Raw genomic sequence first — 25,695 nt, forward strand, 5'->3', positions numbered from 1 at the left:
ATCTCTTGTTTTTAATATTAGGGTATTAGCCAGGTGTGGTGGCAGGCACCTGTAATCCCAGCTACTCGGGAGACTGAAGCGGAAGAATGGCTTGAACCTGGGAGGTGGAGGTTGCAGTGAGCCGAGATCGTGCCACTGCACTCCAGCCTGGGGGACAGAGCGAGACTCCATCTCAAAAAATAAAAAAATAAAATAAAATAAAATTAGGGTATTATAGAGAAGGCTAAAGTTCTGTACTCTGCTTTCTCATTCTGATCACCTTCCCAGAGGCAGTCACAATGATGCATTTAGTGAGGAGTATTACTACCAGCTCATCTTTTTATTTTTATAGATGTATAAAGAAGTAAATAAATCTGTATACAAAACACCACATATATGTATGTGTATATATGTATACATATGTATCTACATATTATTTTGTGGGTCTTGCATGGCATTTTCTTTAGTAATTTAAAAAAATAACTATGAAAATCATACCGTAAGTATGCAGACTTAACTGTGCACATTTTGTCATATATACTTTACATTTTTTAATAAAAAATTGAAACATTATAAATAAAGCCGATGTACCTTTTAACTACCACATTGAGCCCCATTCCCTTCTCCCATTTCCCAAAGTAAACACAAAAAGGAATTTGTAGATTTCCATTCAATCTTAACATTTTATATACAAATTGATGTGTCTATGAATTATAATAATAATGAAACCTAACATTACTTAAGCACTTTTATTATGCCAAGCACTTTTTTTTTTTTTTGAGACGAAGTCTCATTCTTGTCACCCAAGCTGGAGTGCAATGGTGCGATCTCGGCTCACTGCAACCTCCGCTTCCTGAGTTTAAGTGATTCTCCTGCCTTAGCCTCCCTAGTAGCTGGGATTACAGGCACCTGCCACCATGCCCGGTTCATTTTTTTTGTATTTTTAGTAGAGAGGGGGTTTCACCATGTTGGCCAGGGTGATCTCGATCTCCTGACCTCAGGTGATCTGCCCGCCTCAGCCTCCCAAAGTGTTGGGATTACAGGCGTAAGCACTGCGCCGGCTATTTAAGCACTTGTATTATGTCAAGCACTTTTATAATGCATTTAATCTTCAACAAATCCCTATCACATAAACATAATTATGCCTGTTTTACAAATAAAGAGACTGAAAGGCTAAAAGGTTAAGTGACTTGCACATGGCAGTCTGAACCTTGTATTTTTGTGCACTATACTATACTTCCTCTCTAGTAAAAACAAATATGAACCAAAAATGAATTATATAGAAGCAAAACACAGTACTGATGTTTATTTAATATTTATATGCATGGTATTGTACTATAACCATTCTGCAACTTGCTTTTTTAACACATCTTTGTTTTGGAAGCCTAGCTGTACTGATATATACAGATCTAGTTTCCTTCTTCCACTGTAAGACTTTATTACAATTTAAGCTATCTATCTTCTCAAATGACAGATTGCTTTTAATTTTTTGATCATACATAATGTTGCAACAAACATCCTTGTACTGGTCTCATTGTACCATATGTGAGCTTCTCTAGGATTCTTAGAAGTAGAAATGCTAGAGTCTAGCAGCTACATCACAAAATATGATCATTTTTAATTCTGGATATTGCTTAATTTACCCTCAGAAGTATATTTTTGCTCCTGACTTCTGAGATCCCCTGATGGTTCCTCTCCCATGGTGCATGCTTCACTTCCTCCCACATTGCATCTGCCCAATCTCAGCTGCTTTTTGCAGTCCTTACAAATATTTAGTGGTTCGTGAATTACATATATTTTTGGTTTTACTGAAAATGGAGTTTGTGGGAGTATTGTTGTTGTTACTTTTGTATAATTTCTGGGAAGAGAAGATGAAAAGTGCTAATTTACCCAGGCATAGTTATATTGAGAGTGGGAATCTGGATTAGAACTACTTGAAGGTATAAATTATTTGAGGGAGAAGTCTTATCTATTCAAGCATGAGTTTCCCATTGATAAACATGTTCTCTCTTTTCATCAAATCTTTGTTTACGTGCTTAAAGAATAATTTATAATTTTCAACATAAATCCCTTGCACATGTTTTTGTTAAGTGATTCCCTAGGCACTTTGTTATTCATTGCTATTGTGCATGTAATTTTCTTCAGCCAAGTGTGGTGGCTCACCTGTAATCCCAGCACTTTTGGAGGCCGAGACAGGAGAATTTCTAAGTCCAAGAATTGGAGACCAGCCTGGGCAACATAGTGAAACCCCGTCTCCACAAAAAAATATATATTTTTAATTAGCCTGGCATGGTGGTGTGGACCTGTGGCCCTAGCTACTTGGGAGGGTGGGGTGAGAGGATCACTTGAGCCATAGGGTTTGAGGCTGCAGTGAGCTATGATCACATTACTACACCTCAACCTGGGCAACAGAGTGAGACTACATCTCTAAAATAAATGAATGTAGTTTTTTTCAATAATTTTTTTTTTTTGGCAGAGTCTTGCTCTGTCACCTAGGCTGGAGTACAGCGGTGCAATCTTGGCTCACTGAAACCTCCGCCTCCTGGGTTGGAGTGATTCTCCTGCCTCAGCCTCCCGAGTAGCTGGGACTACAGGCAAAGGCCACCATGCCCAGCTAATTTCTTTGTATTTCTAGTAGAGATGGGGTTTCACCATGTTGGCCAGGCTGGTCTTGAACACCTGATCTCAGGTTGAATAATTTTTCTTTTCTTTTTCTTCCTTTCATCTTCTTTTTCTTTTTTTTTCTTTTCTTTCTTTCTTTCTTCTTTTTTTTGAGACAGAGTCGCACTCTGTTGCCTAGGTGGGAGTACAGTGGCAAGATCATAGTTCACTGTACACTGTAACCTTGAACCCCTGGGCTCAAGCAATCCTGCTTCAGCCTCCTGAGTAGCTAGAACCACAGGTGTGCACCACCACACTCAGCTAATTTTTCTTTTATAGAAATGGAGGTCTCACTATGTTATCCAAGTTGGTCTTAAACTCCTGGCCTCAATCAATCCTCCTGCCCTGGCCTCCCAAAGTGCTGGGATTACAGGTGTGAGCCACTGCACCTGGCCTCAACAATGTTTTCTAATTGGATATTGCTGTCATATAGGAAAGTGACTGATCTATGGTTGACTTCTTGTTGAACTCTCTTTTTAGTTCTGATAATTTATTTGATTTTCGAAGTGAGCACGTGTGCAAATAAGGATAGTTTTGCTGCTTCTTTCTAATCGCCATGCCTCCCTTTTTCTCTTATCTTGCTGCACTGTCTTTCCTCAGCAAGGGTGCTATTGCCATAATGGGCAGATAATTATTTGTATGAAACTCCCCCAAGCAGCACAGGATGTTTAGTATCCACGCCAGCCTATCCGCTATACCCTGTCCCATGAGCTAAATGCCAGAAGCACTTCCTAATCATTATTACACAGAAAATGCCACTCATATTTCCAAATGTTCCTGAAAGGAGGGATCATAGCCAGGCTTGATAAACTCTGGGCTAAGGTCTTCTCTACGTTGTTAAATAGTAGTGATAATGAGCATTACCAATGTCTTTTTCTTTTAGGGTAAAGTTTCTGAAGTTTCACCTTTAGTATGATGCTTATTACAGGCTGTGGTAGATTATTAAAGTTTCCTTCTGCTCCCAGTTTATTCTGAGTATATGTCATAAATGAGCATTGCATGTTATAAAATACTTTTTTCTGCATCCAGAGAAGGATTTTTCCTATGTTTTCCATTAAAATGGCAAATTACATGAACAGCTTTCTGATATTGCAACAAACTTGAATTTCTCTGATTAACTCCATTTGGTTATAAGTCACTCTTTTGAAATACAGCAAGATTAGATTGCTAGTGTCTTATGTAGAATTTTTTGCATATTTCTTCATATGTGAGATTGGTTTGTAAGTTTCCTTACTAGTATAGTTGGCCCTTCATATCCATGGGTTGTACATCTGTGGATTTGACCAAGTGCAGGTTGAAAATATTTTTTTAAAAAAAACTGTGTTCTGAACATGTACAAACTTTTTTCTTGTCATTATTCCCTAAACAATACAGTATAATAACTATTTACGTAAAATTTACATTGCATTAGGAATTATAAGTAATCTAGAGATTAAATATATGGGAGGATGTGTGTAGGTTATATGCAACTACTATGCCATTTTACATAAGAGACTTGCACATCCAAAAATTTTGGTAGGGTTGCAGGGTCCTAGCATCAATCTCCTATTAATACTAAGTAACAACCGTACTGTCCTTACTCAGTTTTCAAATCAAGGCTATACTGGTCTCATAAAACGAATAAACTAACTTCTATTCTGTGTTTCCTGAAAGAAGTTGCATAAAACAGTTTATTTGGTCCTTAAAGGAGTGGTAAACTTACTTGTAAAACTGTTTAGGCCTGGTGCTCTTAAAAGGATTTTTTTTTTCTATTTACCAACTCCATTTCTATAGTTACTCTTCTATTCAGGTTTGTGATTTCTTCTTAAAACCAAGTTAGCAATTTATATTTTCTTTAAAAATTGTATAATTTATCTAAGTTTTTTAAAAATTTATTTGAGACTGAGTCTCGCTCTGTCACCCAGGCTGGAGCACAGTGGCGCAATCTCGGCTCACTCACTGCAACCTCAGCCTCCTGAGTAGCTGGGATGACAGGTGCCCACCACCATGTGTGGGTAATGTTTGTATTTTCAGTAGGACAGGATTTCACCATGTTGGCCAGGCTGGTCTTGAACTCCTGACCTCAAGTGATCTGCCTGCCTCAGCTTCCCAAAGTGCTGGGACTACAGGTGTGAGCCACTGCGCCCGGCCTTTCTAAGTTTTTAAATATAGGGCAAAAGATATTCATAGCACTCTCATATTTCTTAAATTGTTTATTCTGTAGTTACTCTGTCCCACTTTCAATCCCAACACTCTGCTTGCATCTTCTGTCTTCTTTCTTGATGCTTCCTACAAGAGGCTTGGCTGTATTATCATTCTTTATCAGATAATTACTTACGGCCCCAATGACCATTTCTTTTGCCTTTTAAAAGATCTGCATTATCAACTATTTATTTCAACTTTATTATTCATTTAACTTGTGAAGGCTGAATAGGTTTAAAATGTAAAGCACTTGGATCAGTTTTTGGCACATCATAAGCACTCAATTTTATCCCTGCAGTGCTTACAGTGTCATCCTTTTTCACTGTCGTTATTTTTCCCTTATCTTTATGTAAACTTATTACAAATGTATAGCATACATAAACAAAAACAGATATTCCATCTAATCGGCGCCCAGATCAAGGAATAGAATATTACCAGAACACTGGAATGCCCATGATACTCCCTTCCCAGTCTCTACCTGCCCCAAGGATAGCCTACCATCCTCATTCCTAATGTGTTCATTTAGTTTTGATTGGTTTTAAGTTTTATGTAAATGAAATCACAGTGCAGGCACTCTTCTGTATCTTATTTTGTTCAGCATTATATATGCGATTATATACGCATCTACAATCTCCCTTGTAATCACACGCAATTGTACTTCATTCTCATTATTATATAGCATTCCGTTATGTGAATACACTATATTTTATTCATCCATTCTATAGTTGATGGACATTTGGGTTGTTTTCAGTTTGGAGTTATTATGAATTATGCTGCTGTGAGTTTTCTTGTGCATGTCTTTTGGTGAACACACCTATGTATTTCCATAAGTAGAATAATGTGTTTTTTTTTTGTTGTTTTTTTTTTTTTTGGTGTATAGTTAGGAGTGAAATTGCTGGAGTGTAGCTATGAACACGTTACATAAATAAATTTACTTAATCATTACAATATCCTATGAGATAGATTTCTTCTTATGTATGAAAATGTCTTTATTTCACCTTCACTCGTCAATAATAGTTTGGCCAGTAAAATAATTCTAGGTTTGCAATCATTTTCCCACATCACCTTAAAGGCAATACTACAAAATATCAATCTTTTTTTTTTCTTTGTAGGTAATCTGAGTTATCTTTCTAATAGTTTTTTCACTTTTTCTTTTTCTTTTATTAGGAGGTGTGAGTTTTTAAAGAATCATTCTGCTTGCTACTCAGTGGAATTTTTCAGTGTGAAGGCTAATGTCTTTCTTCAGTTCTGGGGAGTTCTCAGCCACCGATTCTTGCATTGCTTCTCCATCATTTTCCCTGTACTGATGTCCTAGCACCCACAGCTCTTCCTTTTCTTTTATCTTGTTCTACCACTATATGCTGCATCCTGGAATATGTGTCCATTCAATCCGTCATTTCACTAATTTGCTCTTCAGCTCTGTCTATTCTACTGTTGAGTTCATTTTATTTAAAACATTATAGTTTTCCCCCCCGCTTGATTCCAACTGGTTCTTTTTCATGACTCCCATTCTTGTCTTTGGTGTTGCTATTTCCCCCTTATCCTTTTGAGAACATAGAAAGCACTTCCCAAGTCCTTTTCAGATTGCTCCATTTTCTGTTCACTCAGAAATTTCTTCTCCCATTTCCTTTATTTGTTGTGGGCCACTCCTGGTGTCTCTGTTCCTTGTGTGCTTTGGGGTTCTTGGGTGGAGATCAGCTGCTGGCTTCTCTCATAAGCACCCTGGTCAGTAAGCAGCCTTGACCTGCGAGTGGCTAATACCTAACCTCATTCTTTAGAGCCCTGTTCATCACCACAAGGTGAGGAGTCCAAGGCCCCATGCCCACCTGGAGCTATTTCCACGTGTAGAGGTCCTGGAAATCCTACGAATGGCCCGGAGCCTGCTTCCAAAGTCTCCATGGGCCTCTTTACAGGATTCAGATTCCTCAGGGCATACTATATGCTGCTGTTTGTTCACCCTTAAGCCCAAGGTGGGGCCAAATGGCAGCTGTTCGTAGGGATGTGTGAACATTGGGAAGAAGAGCAAGGTAATCACGGGCATGCATGACAGGCCCCTCAGATGTAGAGCAGAGCCAGGGTTGGGAGACAAAGGAGCAGGCCACAGTAGGCTCTCACCTCGCTGCCACATTACAGTATGGAATCCCAAGAGTCTAAGAATTCCAATTTAAACTTGTCCTTTTAACTTGTTATAAAGATGTTTGTGAAAAAAGCCAACGTATTTTACTTAACAGTTCTTAGCTTGATTTATAATTTTAAAATATCTATACGCATGGTAGGTGGGCTTCCCTTAGAGTCCCCGGTCCCACAAATGGTAGGAGTAGGCCTGGCTCATAGAGGCTTCTATTGACACTTTAACCTCAGTTCTGCTATGACAGTGCACCAGATTTTTTTTTTTTTTTGCCTAGTGAAGCATTTCTGAGCCACTGCCTGGCTCTTGTCCTCCTGCAGTTTAATGCCAAGACCTTATCACACCAAGAGGTAAAGTCCAAGGCCACAGGCAGGAATGCCTGACTCTGCTCTGTCTATAATCTTCATCGGGCAGGTACCAGGCTTCAGCTGCACCTGTGTGCAGGAGAAGGATGCTGGCCCCTCCAGTTCAGACAGGTGACTTGGACCTGGTTCCCTGCCATGCACAGCTCCCACTTACCACCAAAGGTCCCCAGCTACTTCTTTATTTAGGAAAAAGTCTCCATTTCTACATTACGAATATTTTCTTTCTTGCTTTTAAGTGTGTCTATATGTTTATTAATTTTTTCCTATACTTTTTATGCATTCAGAGCAGAAAGGGAAGGTTTCAGCATATTTTTAATTTGCCATCTAGGCCTGAAAGTAGAGCCTCTACTTTAAAGTACAGGTGTTGGCCCAGGCACAGTGGCTCACGCCTGTAATCCCAGCACTTTGGGAGGCTGAGGCGGGCAGATCACAAGGTCAGGAGATCGAGACCATCCTGGCTAACACGGTGAAACCCCACCTCTACTAAAAATACAATAAAAAAATTAGCCAGGCACAGTGGCACGCACCTGTAGTCCCAGCTTCTTGGGAGGCTGAGGCAGGAGAATCACTTGAACCCAGGAGGCAGAGGTCGCAGTGAGCCAAGATCACACCACTGCACTCCAGCCTGGGCAACAAAGTCACACTCCGTCTCAAAAAAAAAAAAAAAGGGTGTTGAGAATGCTTAATCTGGATTCATAAAGTGGGCTAGGAAACAAGTCAAAGCTAGAGCCCAGATATGAACATCTTCTTTGCCTGGGATGCAGACTTGATCACAGCTATCTGTTACAATGCGGGGAAAAGCAATCTCATTTAAAAATCATTACTATGTACCGACTGTCTCTGTGTCCTTGGAGGAATTAGTTAACCTCTCTGGTTCTCAGTTCCCAGCTATTAATACAACTAAGTGAGTTAGATAAGCTAATTTCTAATAATTTCTAAAAGTACTCTCACTTATTAATTATATAGGTTCACATAATACAGGCCTAGGCCAGATTTTATTACATTCTAAGAGTTAATTTCTGAGCCTGAAAGATATTTAGCATTTCAGAGATAATATCAGGTCATCCAAATCATCTAATAAAGTATATAAGGGAGCTTTGGTAAATTAAGATATTTTGGCAAATTAAGATAATATTACATATATAGGAATGTGCATTCAGTATTTTACACTCAAAAAAAGCTTATGTGTAAAGAAGTATGATTGCTCAATAAAAAGGAAGTAATTCACCAGGAGAGAGAAAAGAGAGGACATAGGTGACTAGTTAGCAAAGCAATTACAATATTAAGCTGAAATTCAGCTTCACAGAGTATGATAAAACTACTTACAACAAAAAGATAGTATCTTTATTTGACCAGAAGTATCAGAAAAATTATGAGTCTATGAAGTTGCTGTACTGAGTAAGACACTTTATACAGCAACACTGTAAACCACAATTGCCGGTACATGGGCCATTTGAACAGCATACGTGGTTATCAGCACTGTCATCTGCCAATAGTCAGGAGATTTACCAACTCACCCCAAGTAAGTGTAGCCAAGGTCAAGAGCTCGGGGATAGAGTCCTGACATACTACATATTCTGGAGAGTATGGATCTGTTTGAACGTCAGCATCCCGATAATCAGTCTGAGTGCCCACAGTCGACTTTGAAGGGATGGATAGGTGCTTAGTAGAAGTAGGAGGAAAAGTGTATGGTTCTGCCCTAAAAGGGAAAAATTGGTTTAAAAATTGAAACCTGTTATGATCACTTAAAATATTATATAATCAAGTAGAAACAAATTTTTGAAGCTTCATCAAGTCCATTCCTCCTTTAAATGTTGACAGGTACAAAGTCATGAATCCATTATAACCAGGATTATGCCCCCAAATCTTGAGACAATTGCCTTGTTGTTCTCATCTCTGCCAAGAAACTGAGTGGGTCTAAGTACCATAGTTGACTCACAAAAGTGCCTATTTATATGTGTGTCACTGGGCAAGGTTGTAGAACAAAGCTATTCTAGAATGCTGTACAGCACTTCCGAACCTGTTCAGAATTACTGCATTCTCTGGTTTCCTTCTCCTCTGTTTCAGTTCGATACCCACTCTCTGTTTCTCTCCAGAAATACAGGAGCAGAGAAAAGAGAAGAGATGCTTTCTGCTGAAAGAAAGAAAGAGAAAAAGAAAAAGGAAGGAAGGGAGGAATGAAGGCAGGCAGGCAGACAGGCTCTATCTGGATAAATGATTCAATAATTAATGCTGGGATCACTTTGTTATTAACATGTGGGAAAGTGACCTTGTCTCTTGCAGAAAAATTAATTCTAGATCTTTAAAAAATTAATGTAAAAATGAGACTGTAAAAGTACAAACAGGAAACATAAGTCAATATTTATATCATCTTTGAGTGAAGGTCTTTTTAAGCCTGGCTTAAAAGCCAGAAGCTATAAAAGGAGATGATCAATAGACTTGAGGGTAAGTTTCAACTTCTATGCCTCAAAATATCACAAACAAATTTAAAAGGTGGATGGCAAACTTAGAAAAAGGTTTTGGAATATATATGATAAAAAGTTTAAATAGCCTTTCTATATAAAAAGCCCTTGTAAATCAATTAGGCAGTTAAATATCCCATGGAAAAATGAGTAAAGGAGAATTCACAAAACAAAAAGTAAAACTTCTAACAAACACATGAGAAGATAATGAAGATAACTATTAAAACAGCAAGATACTATTTTATGCTATTTTATCACATAAGCAAAGATCTAAAAGATTGAAAGTACCTAGCATCGATTATGTTGTGAAGAAATAGGCCTTCTCATAAACTGTTGATGGAAATACAAATAGGTACACCTAACTGACAAGTTAAAACACCCTTTGATCTAGCATTTCTACTCCTAGGAATTTATTCTAGGAAATAACTGGACAGGTGTACAAAGATATATATGAAAACATGTTCATAAAGTCTCATTTATAAGAGTTAAAAATTAGAAACTTAAATGATCACATCAATACAAGAATTCTTTAGAAAAATGACGCAGCCATAATGGAATTTATGCAGCTATTCAAAATAATAATGTAATCTATACCTGTGAGCATTCAAAAATGTCCATGATTCATTGTAAAGTAGAAAAAAATGGCACTATTAAGTGGGTATGTATAGTATGATTCCATTTTTACATTTTAAAACTGAGTTTTTATGCATAGAAAAATACCTAGATGTATATACAATAATAGTAATTATTTCCAGATAGTAGAATTATACAGATAATTTTTTTCATCTTTATACTTTTCTAAAACTTCTTTTTTAACATATACATGCGTTGCCTCTAGAATAAGAAAAAAACCAATATAGCCATTTTGACTTAAAAGACATTTTTTTCAAGTTAGTAAAAGCATTGGTTAAATTATATAAATAAAGATGAAGGCAAAAGCGAGATATTTCCATTTTGAAAAACAGAGGCAATGGTAAGAGCTTACATAAGAGCACAGCAAATACATACACCAAAGATCTTTAAAAAAAAAAAAAAAAAAAGGTGGAGGGCAGGGCACTGTGGCTTATGCCTGTAATCCCAGCACTTTAGGAGGCCAAGGCAGGTGAATCACGAGGTCAGGAGTTCGAGACCAACCTGGCCAACATGGCAAAACCCCGTCTCTACTAAAGAGTGTGGTGGCACGTGCCCTGTAATTTCAGCTACTTGGGAGGCTGAGGCAGGAGAATCACTTGAACCTGGGAGGTGGAGGTTGCAGTGAGCCAAGATCACGTCACTGCACTCCAGCCTGGGCGACAGAGCAAGACTCCATCTCAAAAAATAAATAAATAAAAGCATTTCAAGCCAGTTAGAAAGAAACACCTGTTTGGAAGTTCAACCTGTGCTGGAGCAAGTACTTTAGACAGTTTTTTTGTTTTGTTTTGTTTCGTTTTGTTTTTTGAGATGGAGTCTCACTCTGGCACCCAGGCTAGAGTGCAGTGGTGCGATCTCAGCTCACTGCAACATCCGTCTCCAAGGTTCAAGTGATTGTCCTGACTCAGCCTCCCAAGTAGCTGGGATTACAGGTGCCCACCACCTCACCCAGCTAATTTTTGTATTTTTAGTAGAGTCAGAGTCTCACCATGTTGGCCAGGCTGGTCTCAAACTCCTGACCTCAAGTGATCATCCTGCCTCGGCCTTCCAAAGTGCTGGGATTACAGGTGTGAGCCACTGCGCCTGGGCTTTAGTTTTTAAAGCTGAACTGTAACTGCTATTGAAATCACTTTCCAGTAGTTGCTATAAATTTCTAACATGTAGATAATATATGGCTTCTTATGTTTTCAGTAGAAATTATTCTACTATAAAATTCTAGTTGAGGAAATAACTTCAAATCAGCTTTATGTCATCCAAAGTTACATGAAGTTTTATTGTATTAGTGCACCATTATCTTGAATCAAGAGAAAAAATAAATTTTTTTGTTTTGTGTTTTTTGTTTTTTTTTTGAGACGGAGTCTAGCTCTGTCCCCCAGGCTGGAGTGCAGTGGAGTGATCTCAGCTCACTGCAAGCTCCCCCTCCCAGGTTCACGCCATTCTTCTGCCTCAGCCTCCCAAGTAGCTGGGACTATAGGCACTCGCCACCACTCTCGGCTAGTTTTTTGTATTTTTAGTAGAGACGGAGTTTCACTGTGTTAGCCAGGATGGTCTTGATCTCCTGACCTCGTGATCTACCCGCCTCGGCCTCCCAAAGTGCTGGGATTAGAGGCGTGAGCTGCGGCGCCCCGCCAAGAATAAATTATTTTTTTCTCAAATTGAATAATGACACATTTGAACCATCTGACCAAATGTGCTTAGTTTAAGGTAAGGCCTAATGAGCTCTTCTGATGAAGGTTTCTGTCTTCCTATCATTCCAGGTGGGTCTGGGAATAGAATGTGAAAGAGGAAAGCTACTTTGAACTCTTCCAGTAACTTAATACACGGTTTCTTAACTAACTTCTTAATTTCTCCAACCTATTTTTTCCCCATTTCAGTTGGCTTTAGGGGAGAGTAAAATAAGAGTAACAAAGAGCAATGATCCCTTTCCCACCTCCTCCCCAACCTCAAACAGGACCCAAACCCAGAAAGGTCCCACATCTGCTCCATGCTGGCCTGACCCCTGCTGTGTCCCGGCCCCTGTCCTCAGGCTCACCTGCTCTGGCTTTAGTACTCATATGATAGCCAGGGCTGCTCTGTGTGTTCTATCCAGGCCCTTCCTCCTCCACCACTGCCCGGGAACCAGGAGCATGCACTGTCTGCCATACCTACAGTCTTCTAGATTTTCTCTCCCAGACCCAACAGAGCTGCACAGAGACAGGCTTCACAAACCTAGCAAATCCTGTTCTACTATGAGCTTCACTGAATGTTTTAAAAGTATTAACTTTTTATTCTCTTTGAAAAGGTGCTTATGTAGAATCCAAAGGAAAGACTCCAACAGCTAGCCGTGAGAAAGGTGTGGCTGGAGAAGGCCAGCTGGTCCCAAGACAATTCCATCCCTGATAACACAAGGTGGCATTATACTCACTGCTCAGAAATTCAAACATACTGGAATTCCAGAGTTGACCGCACTCAGGAATACTGATTCATTCTTTAAAAAGTTCTTTTTTTTTTTTTTTTTTGAGACGGAGTCTCCCTCTGCCGCCCAGGCTGGAGTGCTGTGGCCGGATCTCAGCTCACTGCAAGCTCCGCCTCCTGGGTTTAAGCCATTCTCCTGCCTCAGCCTCCCGAGTTGCTGGGACTACAGGCGCCCGTCACTGCGCCCGGCTTGTTTTTTTTTTTTTTTTTGTATTTTTTAGTAGAGACGGGGTTTCACCGTGTTAGCCAGGATGGTCTCGATCTCCTGACCTCGTGATCCGCCCGTCTCGGCCTCCCAAAGTGCTGGGATTACAGGCTTGAGCCACCGCGCCCGGCCAAAAAAAAAGTTCTAAGAGAGATAGAGAGTAGCTACAATGTCAAATGTCATAGTTTAACTGTTGGATGGAATCTTTATCCCTTGTGTCATGGTTATTTAGGAAGGAGTCAGAGAGGTCATGGTGTTCATCACTGTAGGCCTCTGAACTCCCTCAAATTAGTTTAACAACTTTTAGACTGAGGCACTTATGACCTCCAAAGCAGGTAATCCAGTGAGCCTGATTTTAAAGAATTACCAGAAGGATCTTTAGGGATCTGCATAGCTCATAGCTCCCCTTTTGCTCATGCAAAACATTTCATAGAATATCGCTGGATAAACTGGTACCCCAGGAAGTTGCTGTCTGGGGAGAGCAGGGAATCTGTACTCCATCTCTATAAAGAGCCAAAGGCATCCGCACAGTCTTAAAAAAAGTCAAGGGTGAAGTAGAATCGTAACTAGCATTTATCTTGAGGATTACAGACATTTAATAACATGTGTCCTACTCATATGATGATATATATTATTAGGAATAACTATATTCTTTAAATGCACCCTTGAAAATTCAGCCCTGAATAAATTTGTATTCAGAAATATGAGACCTTAAAAAAGGTTTCTATTCCTAATAATTTCATGAATACCTTGGACTTTTTTCTCTTATAGAAATATTAAATTTTATTAATGGAGGAAAGAGTGTAGCAAAAATTAGAGTTTTAAAAGGAATACGCTACCCAGTCTGCTGTCTTGTCCTGAAACTAGAGATGAGAAATACACATTTGTCTCAGATTCAGCCCTTGTCCCTTACCTCCCTCTTACCTTGGTTCACTCCGTTGTGGGGCAAAAACCATGTTTTATTTATCTTTGTATACCACGTTGTCTGTGTAGATTAGATGGTTATTAAGTTATAAAATTCTAGCATTCAAAAAATATTACGACTGATTTGTTTATTTGATGAAATATTGAAGAACTGTCATCAAGTAAGTGTTTCAGAGAAGCAAAAGGAGATATTTAAAGCACTTTTCAACTTTTTTAAACCACAACTGCTACAATTTGAATATGTGGCTGTGTCTTCTCCAAAATTCACGTTCAAACTTAGTCCCCACTGTGGTGGTATTAAGAGGTGAGGCCTTTGGGGAAAGTGATTAAGTCATGAGGACTCCATCCTCATCAATGGATTAGTACCTTATAAAAGGACTGGGGAGAACTAGCATAGGTCCTTTTTGCCCTTCCGCCATGTGAGGACACAGCATTTGCTGCTTCTGCCATGTGAAGACACAGCAAGAAGGCCCTCACCGACACTGACTGCCAGCCCCTTGCTCTTGGACTGTCCAGCCTTCAGAATTCAAGAAATAAATGTATTTTATTTATATCACTAAATCTGTTAATTTGTTATAGCAGCACAAACTGACAACTAACAGTAAGAAATACATTTTATATCATAATCCATCATATATATATAAACATATGCATATATTTTTCTGAAACAAAAGTTATAAACAAAAACCAACTTACCCTCCATATACCTGATGCTTTGGTTATTTTCTATTCTGTTTCATATTTTAACATGCTGCTCATGACCCACTAGAAGATTTCATACCCTTCCAATGCTTTGTGATCCACAATTTCAAAAATAGTGATTTAGAGAACTATCTTCTGAGAGAAAATATGGACGCAAACAATAAAACTGAAAAAGAGTTTTTAAATAATGGTCACTTACTTGGATATGGCATAAACAACACTGAATGGCATCTGCTGAAAAAATGGAAGAAAAGGCCTGGGAGGAAAAGGAAAACATAAATGTGTGGGACTTTTGCAATGAATGTACTCTAAGCTCTCTTCCAGCTCTAATATTTGTCCCTTAAAAATCAGTGAGCTTAAATATCCCATATATCAGTGCTACTTCTGGATATACAAAATCACTGAGGGGTGGGGAGGGTCTTGTCTAAAATGCAGATTCCCAGGTCTGGCCCATGATATTCAGTACATATAGGGTAGAATCAATGAATGTGCATTCTTAATAAACACTCCAGTATTTTCTCTTCAGATAGTAAACAAGTCACAATTGAAGAAGCCACCCTTTAAGCCCTGTACTTGGGCTTCAGTTGGCCATTAGTTCCCAGCAACTTCTCAAGTTCCTGAGACATTCTGAAATTCACAACGATTTAATCTAAAGCCTCCCCCTAAAAGTTAAGAATTGTACAGTCAACTGTATAGAATTGTATAGTTAAGTTAAAAATTTAACACTTCTCTGAAAAAGTTAGCATCACAAAATTTCCATAAGAAAGTTGCTTATAAATAATAATGTGGATTAGAAATTTACTTTCTCAAGGAAGCTTATGCAGATGTAGTATCAAGACTATTTTTTCTAATTCCATTAAGATGTATAAGGAAATCCCCATCTAATTTTAATTTGATTTGAGTATATGGTTATTATATGAGCATAAATCACAAATGAAATAAAACTAACCTTTTGGCCATGTTGGTTTGGGCAAGATTCACACAAAGAGAACAAATGTTATCCCTTTGAACACAAGTTTCCCCTTCACCATGACTTCATGATATCTCCACTGTGTCTCATTCATTTGATGACTTCATTTCAAATGTTTTCAAATACATATTCTTAGTTGCAATCAGTATCTCTAAAGTCAGGCAGGCTTAGTTTGAACCCCAGATCTACCCCTTGCTAGCTTATATGACCTGAAGCAATCTATCATCTCTTAGTCTCAGCTTCATTACTGGTAAAACAGGGATCATATATATCTTATCCTACATTTCTGTTGAAAAGATTAGATCATATGCATGTAAAGCACTTAAAATAGAGTCTGGCACATTGTATGCACTGAAAAATGATAACTGTTATTAGTATCATAAAGAGGTTCTCTAATAATATTAGAGCTCAAATATTCATTAGTAATTACATTCTACCTTTCAAAGTATTTATAGCGATTCTTTCCAGTAACTTCAGGATCTTCATAAACTTCTCTAGGCATCTGAAAAGAAGTGTCAGTTCTAAAATGAAGCAAGAAAACATTATTCAAGTCTAAAATATTTCCACATATAATTTCTATTTAATATTTCTATGTATATAGAGTAGGAGTTACACAGAGTATCTCATACTGAGAGTAAAGTCTTCCATAACCTGCATTGGACTGTCATACAACTTAGAGTATATATGATTCTTCCCCTGCCCTGAGCCAGGAGACCAGGACCTAGTCAGAGGGAGTAAGAGTTGACAAAAGAGTAGATTTATGAAATCCTACATACAAAAATGCCCAATTTTAATTAAAAGCACACAAGAATAACAAAATACTAAAAGATAATTTTTTATTTATTTTATTTTTTTTGAGACAGAGTCTTGCTCTGTCACCCAGGCTGGAGTGCATTGGCGCAATCTCGGCTCTCTACAAGTTCCACCTCCTGGGTTCACGCCATTCTCCTGCCTCAGCCTCCCAAGTAGCTGGGACTGCAGGTGCCCGCCACCACACCCGGCTAATTTTTTGTATTTTTGGTAGAGACAGGGTTTCACCGTGTTAGCCAGGATGGTCTCCATCTCCTGACCTCATGATCCACCCGCCTCGGCCTCCCAAAGTGCTGGGATTGCAGGCATGAGCCACTGTGCCTGGCTAAAAGACAATTTTTCTATGTCCAGGCTAAAAGACTTTATACTTTTAAATTTACTAAATGTGAACTTGTAAGTAATTAAAATAATAAATAATTCGACTTATCCTTGAAGGTGCTTTGGCTGCAAGTTCCAAAAAATATTTTAGATATTAGCAGAAAAGAGCACTTTCAGTTGCTAAGTTGAATCCAAGCAACAACAAACTCAGTCATCCCTACCTTTGGTGGAGAGTTGTCATGATATAGATATAGATATAGATAAAGATATAGATATAGATATAGATATGATGGAAAATATATATATAATACATATAATCAGGCATGTTTGGTCAAAAGAGGTTAGAAAGAAAATTTGGTCTAGGTATAACACCACGACTGAACATTTTAAAACCACACATGGTAGGCCGGGCGCGGTGGCTCAAGCCTGTAATCCCAGCACTTTGGGAGGCCGAGACGGGAGGATCACGAGGTCAGGAGATCGAGACCATCCTGGCTAACACGATGAAACCCCGTCTCTACTAAAAAATACAAAAAGCTAGCCGGGCGAGGTGGCGGGCGCCTGTAGTCCCAGCTACTCGGGAGGCTGAGGCAGGAGAATGGCGTAAACCCGGGGGCGGAGCTTGCAGTGAGCTGAGATCCGGCTACCGCACTCCACCCCGGGCGACAGAGCGAGACTCCGTCTCAAAAAAAATAAAAAAATAAAAAAAAAACAAAACCACACATGGTAAATGAATTTAAAAAAATGTCTTTATGCATTTATTTTAGGCCCTGGAGCCACCCGACACTTACATGGCAAGCTGCCGGAGGGCTTCTCTGTGTTTCTCCTCATGTCCCTTCCATTCCCGACTGATAAATGGTGGGACAGGATCTGACTTGCTCCAATATAGAGAATATCTTGGATAATGGATCAGGTTACTGAACATGGTTTTAAACCTGGGAACTTTTCTCTAACGTTAGGGAAGGGAAGCAAAGGACAAAATTATACCATCAGCTTTTCTAAAGTATTTTAATTATATTGTAAAATTTTTTTAAAAAGATACAAAACAATGTATATAGTATAAGAAGAGGGGTTATTGCTATATACATAGAATATCTTTAAATGGATGCCCAAGAAACTGATGACAATGGCTGTTTATGTGGAGGGGGTGAGGGTAGGGCTAGAATTTATTTCGTACTGTATATGCTTTTGTACTACTTGAATTCTTTTAACATGGGCATATATTATTATATTTATCCCATTGAAATAAATTAGCTTATGGGTTCTCTATTCATTATTAGTGACTTAATCCTCGCAACGAGCCACAAGTATTAAGATGCTTTGCCCCCCAGTAATCTTGGCATTGTAATTTCTGTGGAACCTAAAATCCAGTGAAGATTTGGTGATTAGTCAATCTGATCAATGCAGTTAGGCAAACTAGATGGTTCAGGTTCATTCAGTAGCCTTGGTTGATGAATTAGACATACCAGTCTGCTGCGAATCAGGGTGGCTTGGACATTTGCCTGTGTGTGGTCTTTCTGACTTGACACAATAAACAATGGATCTGCAAAATAAACAATCAAGTAGCATAACAAATAGAACATATCTACCCCTAGGCTGAGAATAATGGCAAAGCAATGTTATCTCTTAATTGGAAAACAAATTGAAAAGTTTAAATATTGCCTGACTTGGCAGCAGCTCTTGCTCTGTTGTGCATGTGGCCTTGTTACTCTACCACTTCTACCAGTAACAGTTGTCAAGACAATTTTCTTTTCTGAGTATTCCAAGTCAGCATATGGAAGTGGAATGCATAACGAAAGTCTAGCATGTTTTCAAGTACTACACCCTAAACAACACTTTATTCTCTCCTATGAACAAAACTCCTTCTGAGCCTGGGTAGCCCAAAAAATTCTTTAAGGGAAAGACCTTGTATATATGCACTATGCCCATTTGCAAGGAAAAGAAGCAATACATTTATACTATCTCCCATCTTTGATGCACTAGAAAGATGCAAACCACATGATATCTCAGAATTGGTGAACATGGCTAAAAAAAATCAGCTATCTTCAGAATTCACCCCTTAAGTTTGTAAGTTTGCTGATGATGGGACCATTATTTTTACAAAGTCCAACAGAATATTGCCCTGCTATTATAAGTATCTGTTTATCAGGTATATCTTTAAAGTGATGAGGAGTATTCATGATTGACTATACTGTACTGCCCTTTAAAATCAACTGATTTGCCATTAAATTAACAAGCAGCCTTCAGATATACTTGATTTCTCAAATAGACTTGTCTCTGGGGAGGCAAATACCTTGACCAGCTAGTCTAGATAACATGGTAACACGTATTTCTCCATAGAAATTAATAAACTGGGAATTGTGATTTAGAAATGTCTCTTTTGAATTTGGATAATGTGTGTTAATTTCTAAAACCTAATAATTCATCAGTTACCCAACAAATATGATTTACTGAATGCAGACATTGGATATTCCCACCAAAAAGCTGCAAGAGGCTCAGGTTCTTTTTGCTCCTTCATTCAACACATGTTTACTGACTGGCTGCTCTATCTAGGTGCTTAGAATACATCAACAAAACGACAAAAATCTTTGACTTCATGAGAGAGAAAGACAATAAACAACAAACATAATAAACTAGCAAATTACACATTAGAATTTGAGGGCTGTTGTTTTTTAAAAAGAAGAAATCGGGTAAGGGAAACTGGGGTGCAATTTTAACTAGGGTGGTCAGGACAGGCCCTTGAGAAGGTGGCATGTATGGAGACTTGAAGGTGAGGGAGTTAGCTAGTTAGATATCTGAAGAACATTCTAGGATGGGAGCATGCCTGATACATCTGAAGAACAGCAAAGTCCCTAGGATGGGAACATGCCTGATATGTCTGAAGAATAGCAAAGAAACCAGGACAAATGAGGCAGAATGAAAGAGGGAAAAGAGAGTAGATAAGAGGCCAGATAAGCAACTAGTGAACTAATCACATAGGGCTTTGTAGGGAAGGGTAAAAGAGGCTGGAAAGGAGTTCACCTTTGTACCACCACAGTTCTGTCAAGGTGGAAACCTGGCCCAAGGTCAGTCAATTCATTGGCCAGCCAACAACCAATCTTAAATTTCTAAATTAAATTTTCAGCTACAATACACAAAGACACTATACAATTGGTGGTGAGCTTTAGGGCTAACTAGTCAAGAAGCAGGCCACCCTAGTCCCTATCATAGTAAGAGAAATCCATACACAAGAGGCTTTCTGTCAGATGGAAGAAGCAAGCAAGCATAGTGATGTCTTGTTTAATGATGGGGATACGTTCTTAGAAATGGGTCCATGAGGTGAGTTTACCGTTGTGTAAATATAGGAGGGTGCTTAACATAAACCTGGATGGTATAGCCTACTCCACACCTAAGCTATGTAGCATAGCCTATTGCTCCTAGGCTACAAACCCATACAGCATGTTATTGTACTGAATACTGTAGACAGCTGTAACACAATGGTATTTGTATATCTAAACATAGAAAAAGTGATGCATTGTGCTACAATGTTACAACAGCTACAATGTCACTAGGTAATTGAAGTTTTTCAACTTCCTTATAATCTTATGGGACCATCCTTATACATGTAGTCCACTGTGGACCAAAATATCATTACTTGGGGCTTGACTATACATAGAAAGAAGGTTAGAGTTGCCAGATAAAATATAGGATGTCCAGTTAAATTTATATTCAGACAGGCAATGAATAATTTTTTAGTATAAATATGTTCCAAAATATTGCACGGGACAAAAATTTATACTAAAATATGATTCGTTATCTGAAATTCAAGCTTAACTGTGCATCTTGTATTTTTACTTGCTAAATGTGGCAACCCTAACGAGGTGAAAGGTCATAAGGTCAAAGAAAGCAAGCAGGAGAGCCCAGCATCTTAGTTCTGATCTTCCCCGTCCAGGTTCTCATCTGCCTGGTTATACTTCGCTTCCCGTCCATGCATAGCGGCGAGATTGTCTGTTTTATAACAACACAAACTTTACTATTTGATCTATTCTGAGTGAATTTCTGTTCTTAGCAAGGCACATGGAAACATTTAGCAATTCCTCTGCAAAAGAGACACTTATGAATCAAAGAAACAACCAGCTTAATAAATACTTTGGGGAGATGTTTGTCCTCCTTCTCAAATTTCCCATGAAAAAAACATGGTGATGTATTTACAGGAGCTAACTTGATTTATTTCACAAAACCAAGAGTAAATACAGAAAACCACTGGCCAGAAGATGTCAGCAATCACTACACAGCCTCTATCTAGGAATGTGTACTCTAGAGATTCCCACACAAAGGAGACCCCGGGATTCCCAGACACAATACCACATTGCTGAAAGCAATGCAAGGTTCAGGTGAAAAACCTGGGACTGCAGAGGGCAAAAGTGGAAAAAAAGCATGCTTAGCTGGTTACAATTCTTGCCACGGCAAATTCAATAAACATTTATTTATTGAAGCGCCTAGTACATGTATCAGCACTAGAACAGGTGCTCAGAAAGCTACAAAAATATACACAACAGGAACCTAAGGAACTCAAGGAGCATGAAGAGAGAGAAAACACAAAATGGGCAAGCAATCCGTTAAATTAAACTGGGGCTTTATTGGCCCAAGAGGAGCCAGCAGACCTAGTCTATAAACAATGCTTTGACGCAGAAGTTGAAAACAAAAACAAAAACAAAACCTAAAAGCAAGCATAAGATAAACTGACACTTCTTTTGGCCCAACTTGGATTTGCCCAGAGAGTAGGAGACAAAAGATTATTTTCGTAGGGCATTTTATGCAGGAACGTTGAGTGAATCTCCGAGTCTACAAATCGTTGCATACTTTTCTGGGTACCAAAATGCCCGGAACAGGTTTCAGGAAGATCGCCCCCTGAAGCGGAGCGCACCCGCGCCTTTCGACGCACGCGAACCCCCGACCCCACCCCGAGTGCGGCCACCTGGAGGGCTCGGAGCTGCCCCCACCCGACCAGGGAAAATCGCGGGCAAGAGGTCAGTCCAGAGGGTCGTCTTTCGTTCGCCATGCCCTTGGCCAGGTCCCACCATCTGGGAGCCCACCGGGCCCAGGAGTAGACGGACCCGGAGGAAGGTCTGCGACTGTCCTTACCGTACAGAAAATCATACGCTCGATTGGAGATGTGGTTCCCAGCCCGCAACCTCGCCCGGTACTGAGTTTGAGACACCTGAGGCTGGGCGTGGGGCTCCTCGATGGTTACTGCGTGGCTCATGGTACCCCCTCTTTCCTCCGGCCAGCAGGGGACCAGCGGGTCTGACCTGGCTGCCGCGTGCACGTCGCTATGGTAACCGCCGCCGGCTCGCGGGGATAAGGGGCGGGGCCAGGAGGAGGGAGGAGGCCGCGGGGCGGGGCCGAAGAGGAGTGGAGAAAAGTGAAAGCAGGAGTGGCCGGGCAAGGGTCGGGAGGGGAGTGGAGGGCAAGATGAGACGAGAGGGGAGAGGCAGGGTGAAGGAGGAAAAGGCTCGCTTCCCTCTACACTCCAGAGACAGTGGGGAGGCTGGGAGAAAGCTACTCTTAAGTCATTGATTTGCCAGTTACACCTCGTAGCCTCTCGGAAATCCCTGAGAGATCTCAGAACCTTCTAGAATAATTGGGTGCTTCCCCGCCCCGCTCCCCAGCCCTTTTCCAGGGGACTTGTCCCGAGAGCTGTGGAATTCAGTCAGGTTCCTAAATGTTGCTCCTTAGCACGCTGTGAACTTTGCCCCACACTCGTGAGCATCAGTGTTTAGCGTGGGTTAGGTCATCAGTAACTGTTGATCTGAGACTGCTGACCCTTTCTGAGTCCTGGGCATTAGATAACAGAAGATGATGTGGGGTAGGCACTGGCTCTGCTTTTAAAAAGTATTTATAATGGAAAATTTTAAACATTAACATAAGTGATTCTACTTTTAATAACAAACCCTCAAGTAATCCATCCCTCAGAATCAACATTTAGCAACATTTTGCCAATGAAGTTTCAGTTTCCTTCCCTTCTTTTTTAAAGAAATCCTAGACATAATATTATTTTACCCTTAAATTACTCTGCATCTCAAACTGATACAGATTTTTAAAATTTAACTACCGCTATCATATCTAACAAAATTAACAGTAATTCCTTAGTACTATAAATATTCCAATTTTCCTGTTTGAGTCCAAATTGTCTTTTATAATTGGTTTGTTCCAGTCAAGATCCAAAAAAAAAAAAAGTCCACATGTTGCATTTTGGTATGTCTCTTATCCTAGAGCAGTGAATTTCTAATACTTTCAATAATTCTCTATTTATTACCAGAGGTTCTTCTATAAAAGGAAGTTTTTCATACCAACTCATTGGTTATCCTGAGATAACCAGGATAACCCCATAGAGGAAAGACTGGGTAAATGCTGGATTCGTTCTCTTTAATTATGAAATTTCAGAGACATGAGTTGGTGCCCTACCAAACTCCAGAGTTAACCACAAAGTTTTTATTTGTTTGATATCATTATGAATGCATGCATTTTTTACAGATCTGATGCTTCAATCCATTATGATCAGTATTATTTATTATACTTACATTATTAAAGCTAATGGCATGCCTTAGAGTTGGCTTCTTTGTGCTTTAATGTTGAGATAAGAAGTCTTCTTCTGATCAAAGATTTTTCTTGATCAAAGGGTTCATGGTCTCACAGGCTTCAAGGAGTGAAGCTGTGGACCGCAGCCGCGAGTGTTACAGCTTGACTAGAGAAATGCGTGGACCCAAAGAGTATGCCGTGGCAAGATTTATTAAAGCCAAAGCAAAAGTTAAGGGAAAGTGAAAGTAAAGCTTCCACGTGATGGAAGGGGACCCCGAAGGGTTGCCGTTTCTGGCTTGGGTGTCTTATGTTTATAACTCTTATGACCCCTCCGCTTTACCTTTTTCTGTCCTCTAGGATTAGCCTATTTTCTATCCGCTTGTGGGTTTGTAGCAGGAGGAGCCGCAGACAAGAACCACTCAGACACCGAGTTGTGGAAGGAAAGGGCTTTGTTCAGCTAGGAGCATCAGCGGACTCACGTCTCCAAAACCGAGCTCCCAGAGTGAGCAATTCCTGTCCCTTTAAGGGCTTACAACTCTAAGAGGGTCCACGTGAGAGGGTCGTGATAGATTGAGCAAGCAGTGGGTACATGACTGGGAGCTGCATGCACTGATAATCAGAATGGAAAATAATAGGACAGGGATTTTCACACTGCTTTTCCATACAATGTCTGGAATCTATAGATAACATAACCTATTAGGTCAGGGATCGATCTTTAACTACCAGGCCCAGGACACGGTGCCGGGCTGTCTGCCTGTGGATTTCATTTCTGCCTTTTAGTTTTTAATTCTTCTTTCCTTGGAGGCAGAAATTGGGCATAAGACAATATGAGGGGTGGTCTCTTCCCTTAGGTTGGCGGGCCTGGTTGGTTAAAAACATCAGGCTGCAGCTAGAGCTTAAACTCCCTATATGATTGGTTGAAGTTTCAATCCCTTAATTTGCAGCTGGGACTCACTTTGGCTTAGTGGAGAGTCCCCTTTGATTGATTGAAGTTTCAATCCCTCAGCTTGCAGCTATGACTGATTTTGGCTTAGGGGAAAGTCCCGTAGGGAAGTTCCTATTGAACCAGGAAGTCCAGCCAGCTTAGCCACTTAGTCCCTCAATGTGATCCACAGACACTTCCTGAGTATGCTTCCTGGCCTACAACTCTTTCTGCATATACTCCTGGTTTTAACTTATTGTCTCTACTTCTAAACTTCTTGGGGTTTTTGAAAACCAGCCATGTCCTAGGTCTGTCTGTGTACTTTCTTGTAAAATTCAGTTTTAGCAAAGAACCATGCTAAGTCAGTTTGGCAAGAATCCCCCATCCTAGATATCTGACTGGGGTCCTCATCCTTCGCTTTTGCTTTTCACCCCCAGGTGAAGTCTGATTAGCCTAGCTGTCTTCAGCAAGAATCCTTTGAGATGAGTTTAACCAGAATTCTCTTTACCTCTGATATTTCCTCTTAGTAATTTTTCATCCACTGACCCCCACCCTGCTCTTTGCTATAAATTGCTACTTGCTTATGCTATATTTGGAGTTGAACCCAATCTCTCCCCCAACTACAAGACCCTGTTGCAGTAATTTCTATATCTATTGCAATGGTCTTGAATGCAGTCTGCCTGTCCATGCCTTAACAAGATCATTGAATAATTTTTTCTTTAACACCCCTCAACTAATTTAGGTACATTTCAAGACTCACCTCTAACTTTGCCACTTCTATGCAGTTTCCTCATATCTCTCAAATACAGTGAGATACCATCCTTCCAATGCTGTAGTAGTACCAACAGCATTGACAACCTTTTATTAGTAATTAGTAATTGCTCACAACTCTGCTTCCCACAACTTTGAGTTCACTGAGGGCACAGCCCTTCACCTGGTCATTTTTGTATCCCTGAAGTATCTAGTACATGAAAGGTTAATGAAATGATTACTAAATCCATCTCTTTGTTAAATAAATTTACTGAATGTCTACTATATAATAGATGTTAAAGATTTTGAGATAATTTGTACAGCCCACTGGATGATAGAGAAAGCTGACACAGAAGCAAAGTACAATATAATAGTGGTATAGTACTTTTCCATCTGGGGTACAGCTACATTCTCAGAGCCTCCCACTTTTCATTTCTTCTTCTCAGTGTTCCTCACTCCCACCTCCTTCTCACAGCTAGCTCCTCAACATATAACATCAGCTAAAATGTTCTCTCGTTACTGGAAAGGGGTCCGGATCCAGACCCCAAGAGAATATTCGTGGATCTCATGCAAGACAGGATTCAGGGCGAGTCCATAGAGTAAAGTGAAAACAAGTTTATTAAGAATGTAAAGGAATAAAACAATGGCTATTCCACAGACAGAGCACCCCCGA

The 25,695-nt window shown here is 39.7% G+C and overlaps 1 protein-coding gene across 8 annotated transcripts in view; it reads right to left on the reverse strand.

Annotated features, from left to right (window-relative positions):
- The window catches only part of CFAP91 (cilia and flagella associated protein 91), a 67,204-nt gene extending 43,621 nt beyond the window's left edge, over positions 1-23,583 (reverse strand). For 3 of the 8 annotated variants that reach the window (XM_033211119.1, XM_033211117.1, XM_033211116.1), the window contains exons 1-6: positions 21,914-22,136; positions 18,256-18,332; positions 17,581-17,738; positions 16,099-16,182; positions 14,891-14,947; positions 8,832-9,013 (exon numbers count right to left, since the gene is read on the reverse strand). In XM_033211119.1, the coding sequence (XP_033067010.1) occupies positions 8,832-9,013; positions 14,891-14,947; positions 16,099-16,182; positions 17,581-17,738; positions 18,256-18,332; positions 21,914-22,034 (679 nt within the window). In that variant the 5' untranslated portion in view covers positions 22,035-22,136. Of the gene's footprint in view, positions 1-8,831; positions 9,014-14,890; positions 14,948-16,098; positions 16,183-17,580; positions 17,739-18,255; positions 18,333-21,913; positions 22,137-23,352 lie in introns of those variants that run through there. The other 5 variants (XM_033211121.1, XM_033211115.1, XM_033211120.1 and 2 more) reach the window with 5 other exon arrangements.
- Between the last annotated feature and the right edge of the window lie 2,112 nt (positions 23,584-25,695).

This window comes from Trachypithecus francoisi, unplaced genomic scaffold, assembly GCF_009764315.1.
Source record: "Trachypithecus francoisi isolate TF-2019V2 unplaced genomic scaffold, Tfra_2.0 Lachesis_group0, whole genome shotgun sequence".
NCBI classification, from domain to species: Eukaryota; Metazoa; Chordata; class Mammalia; order Primates; family Cercopithecidae; genus Trachypithecus; species Trachypithecus francoisi.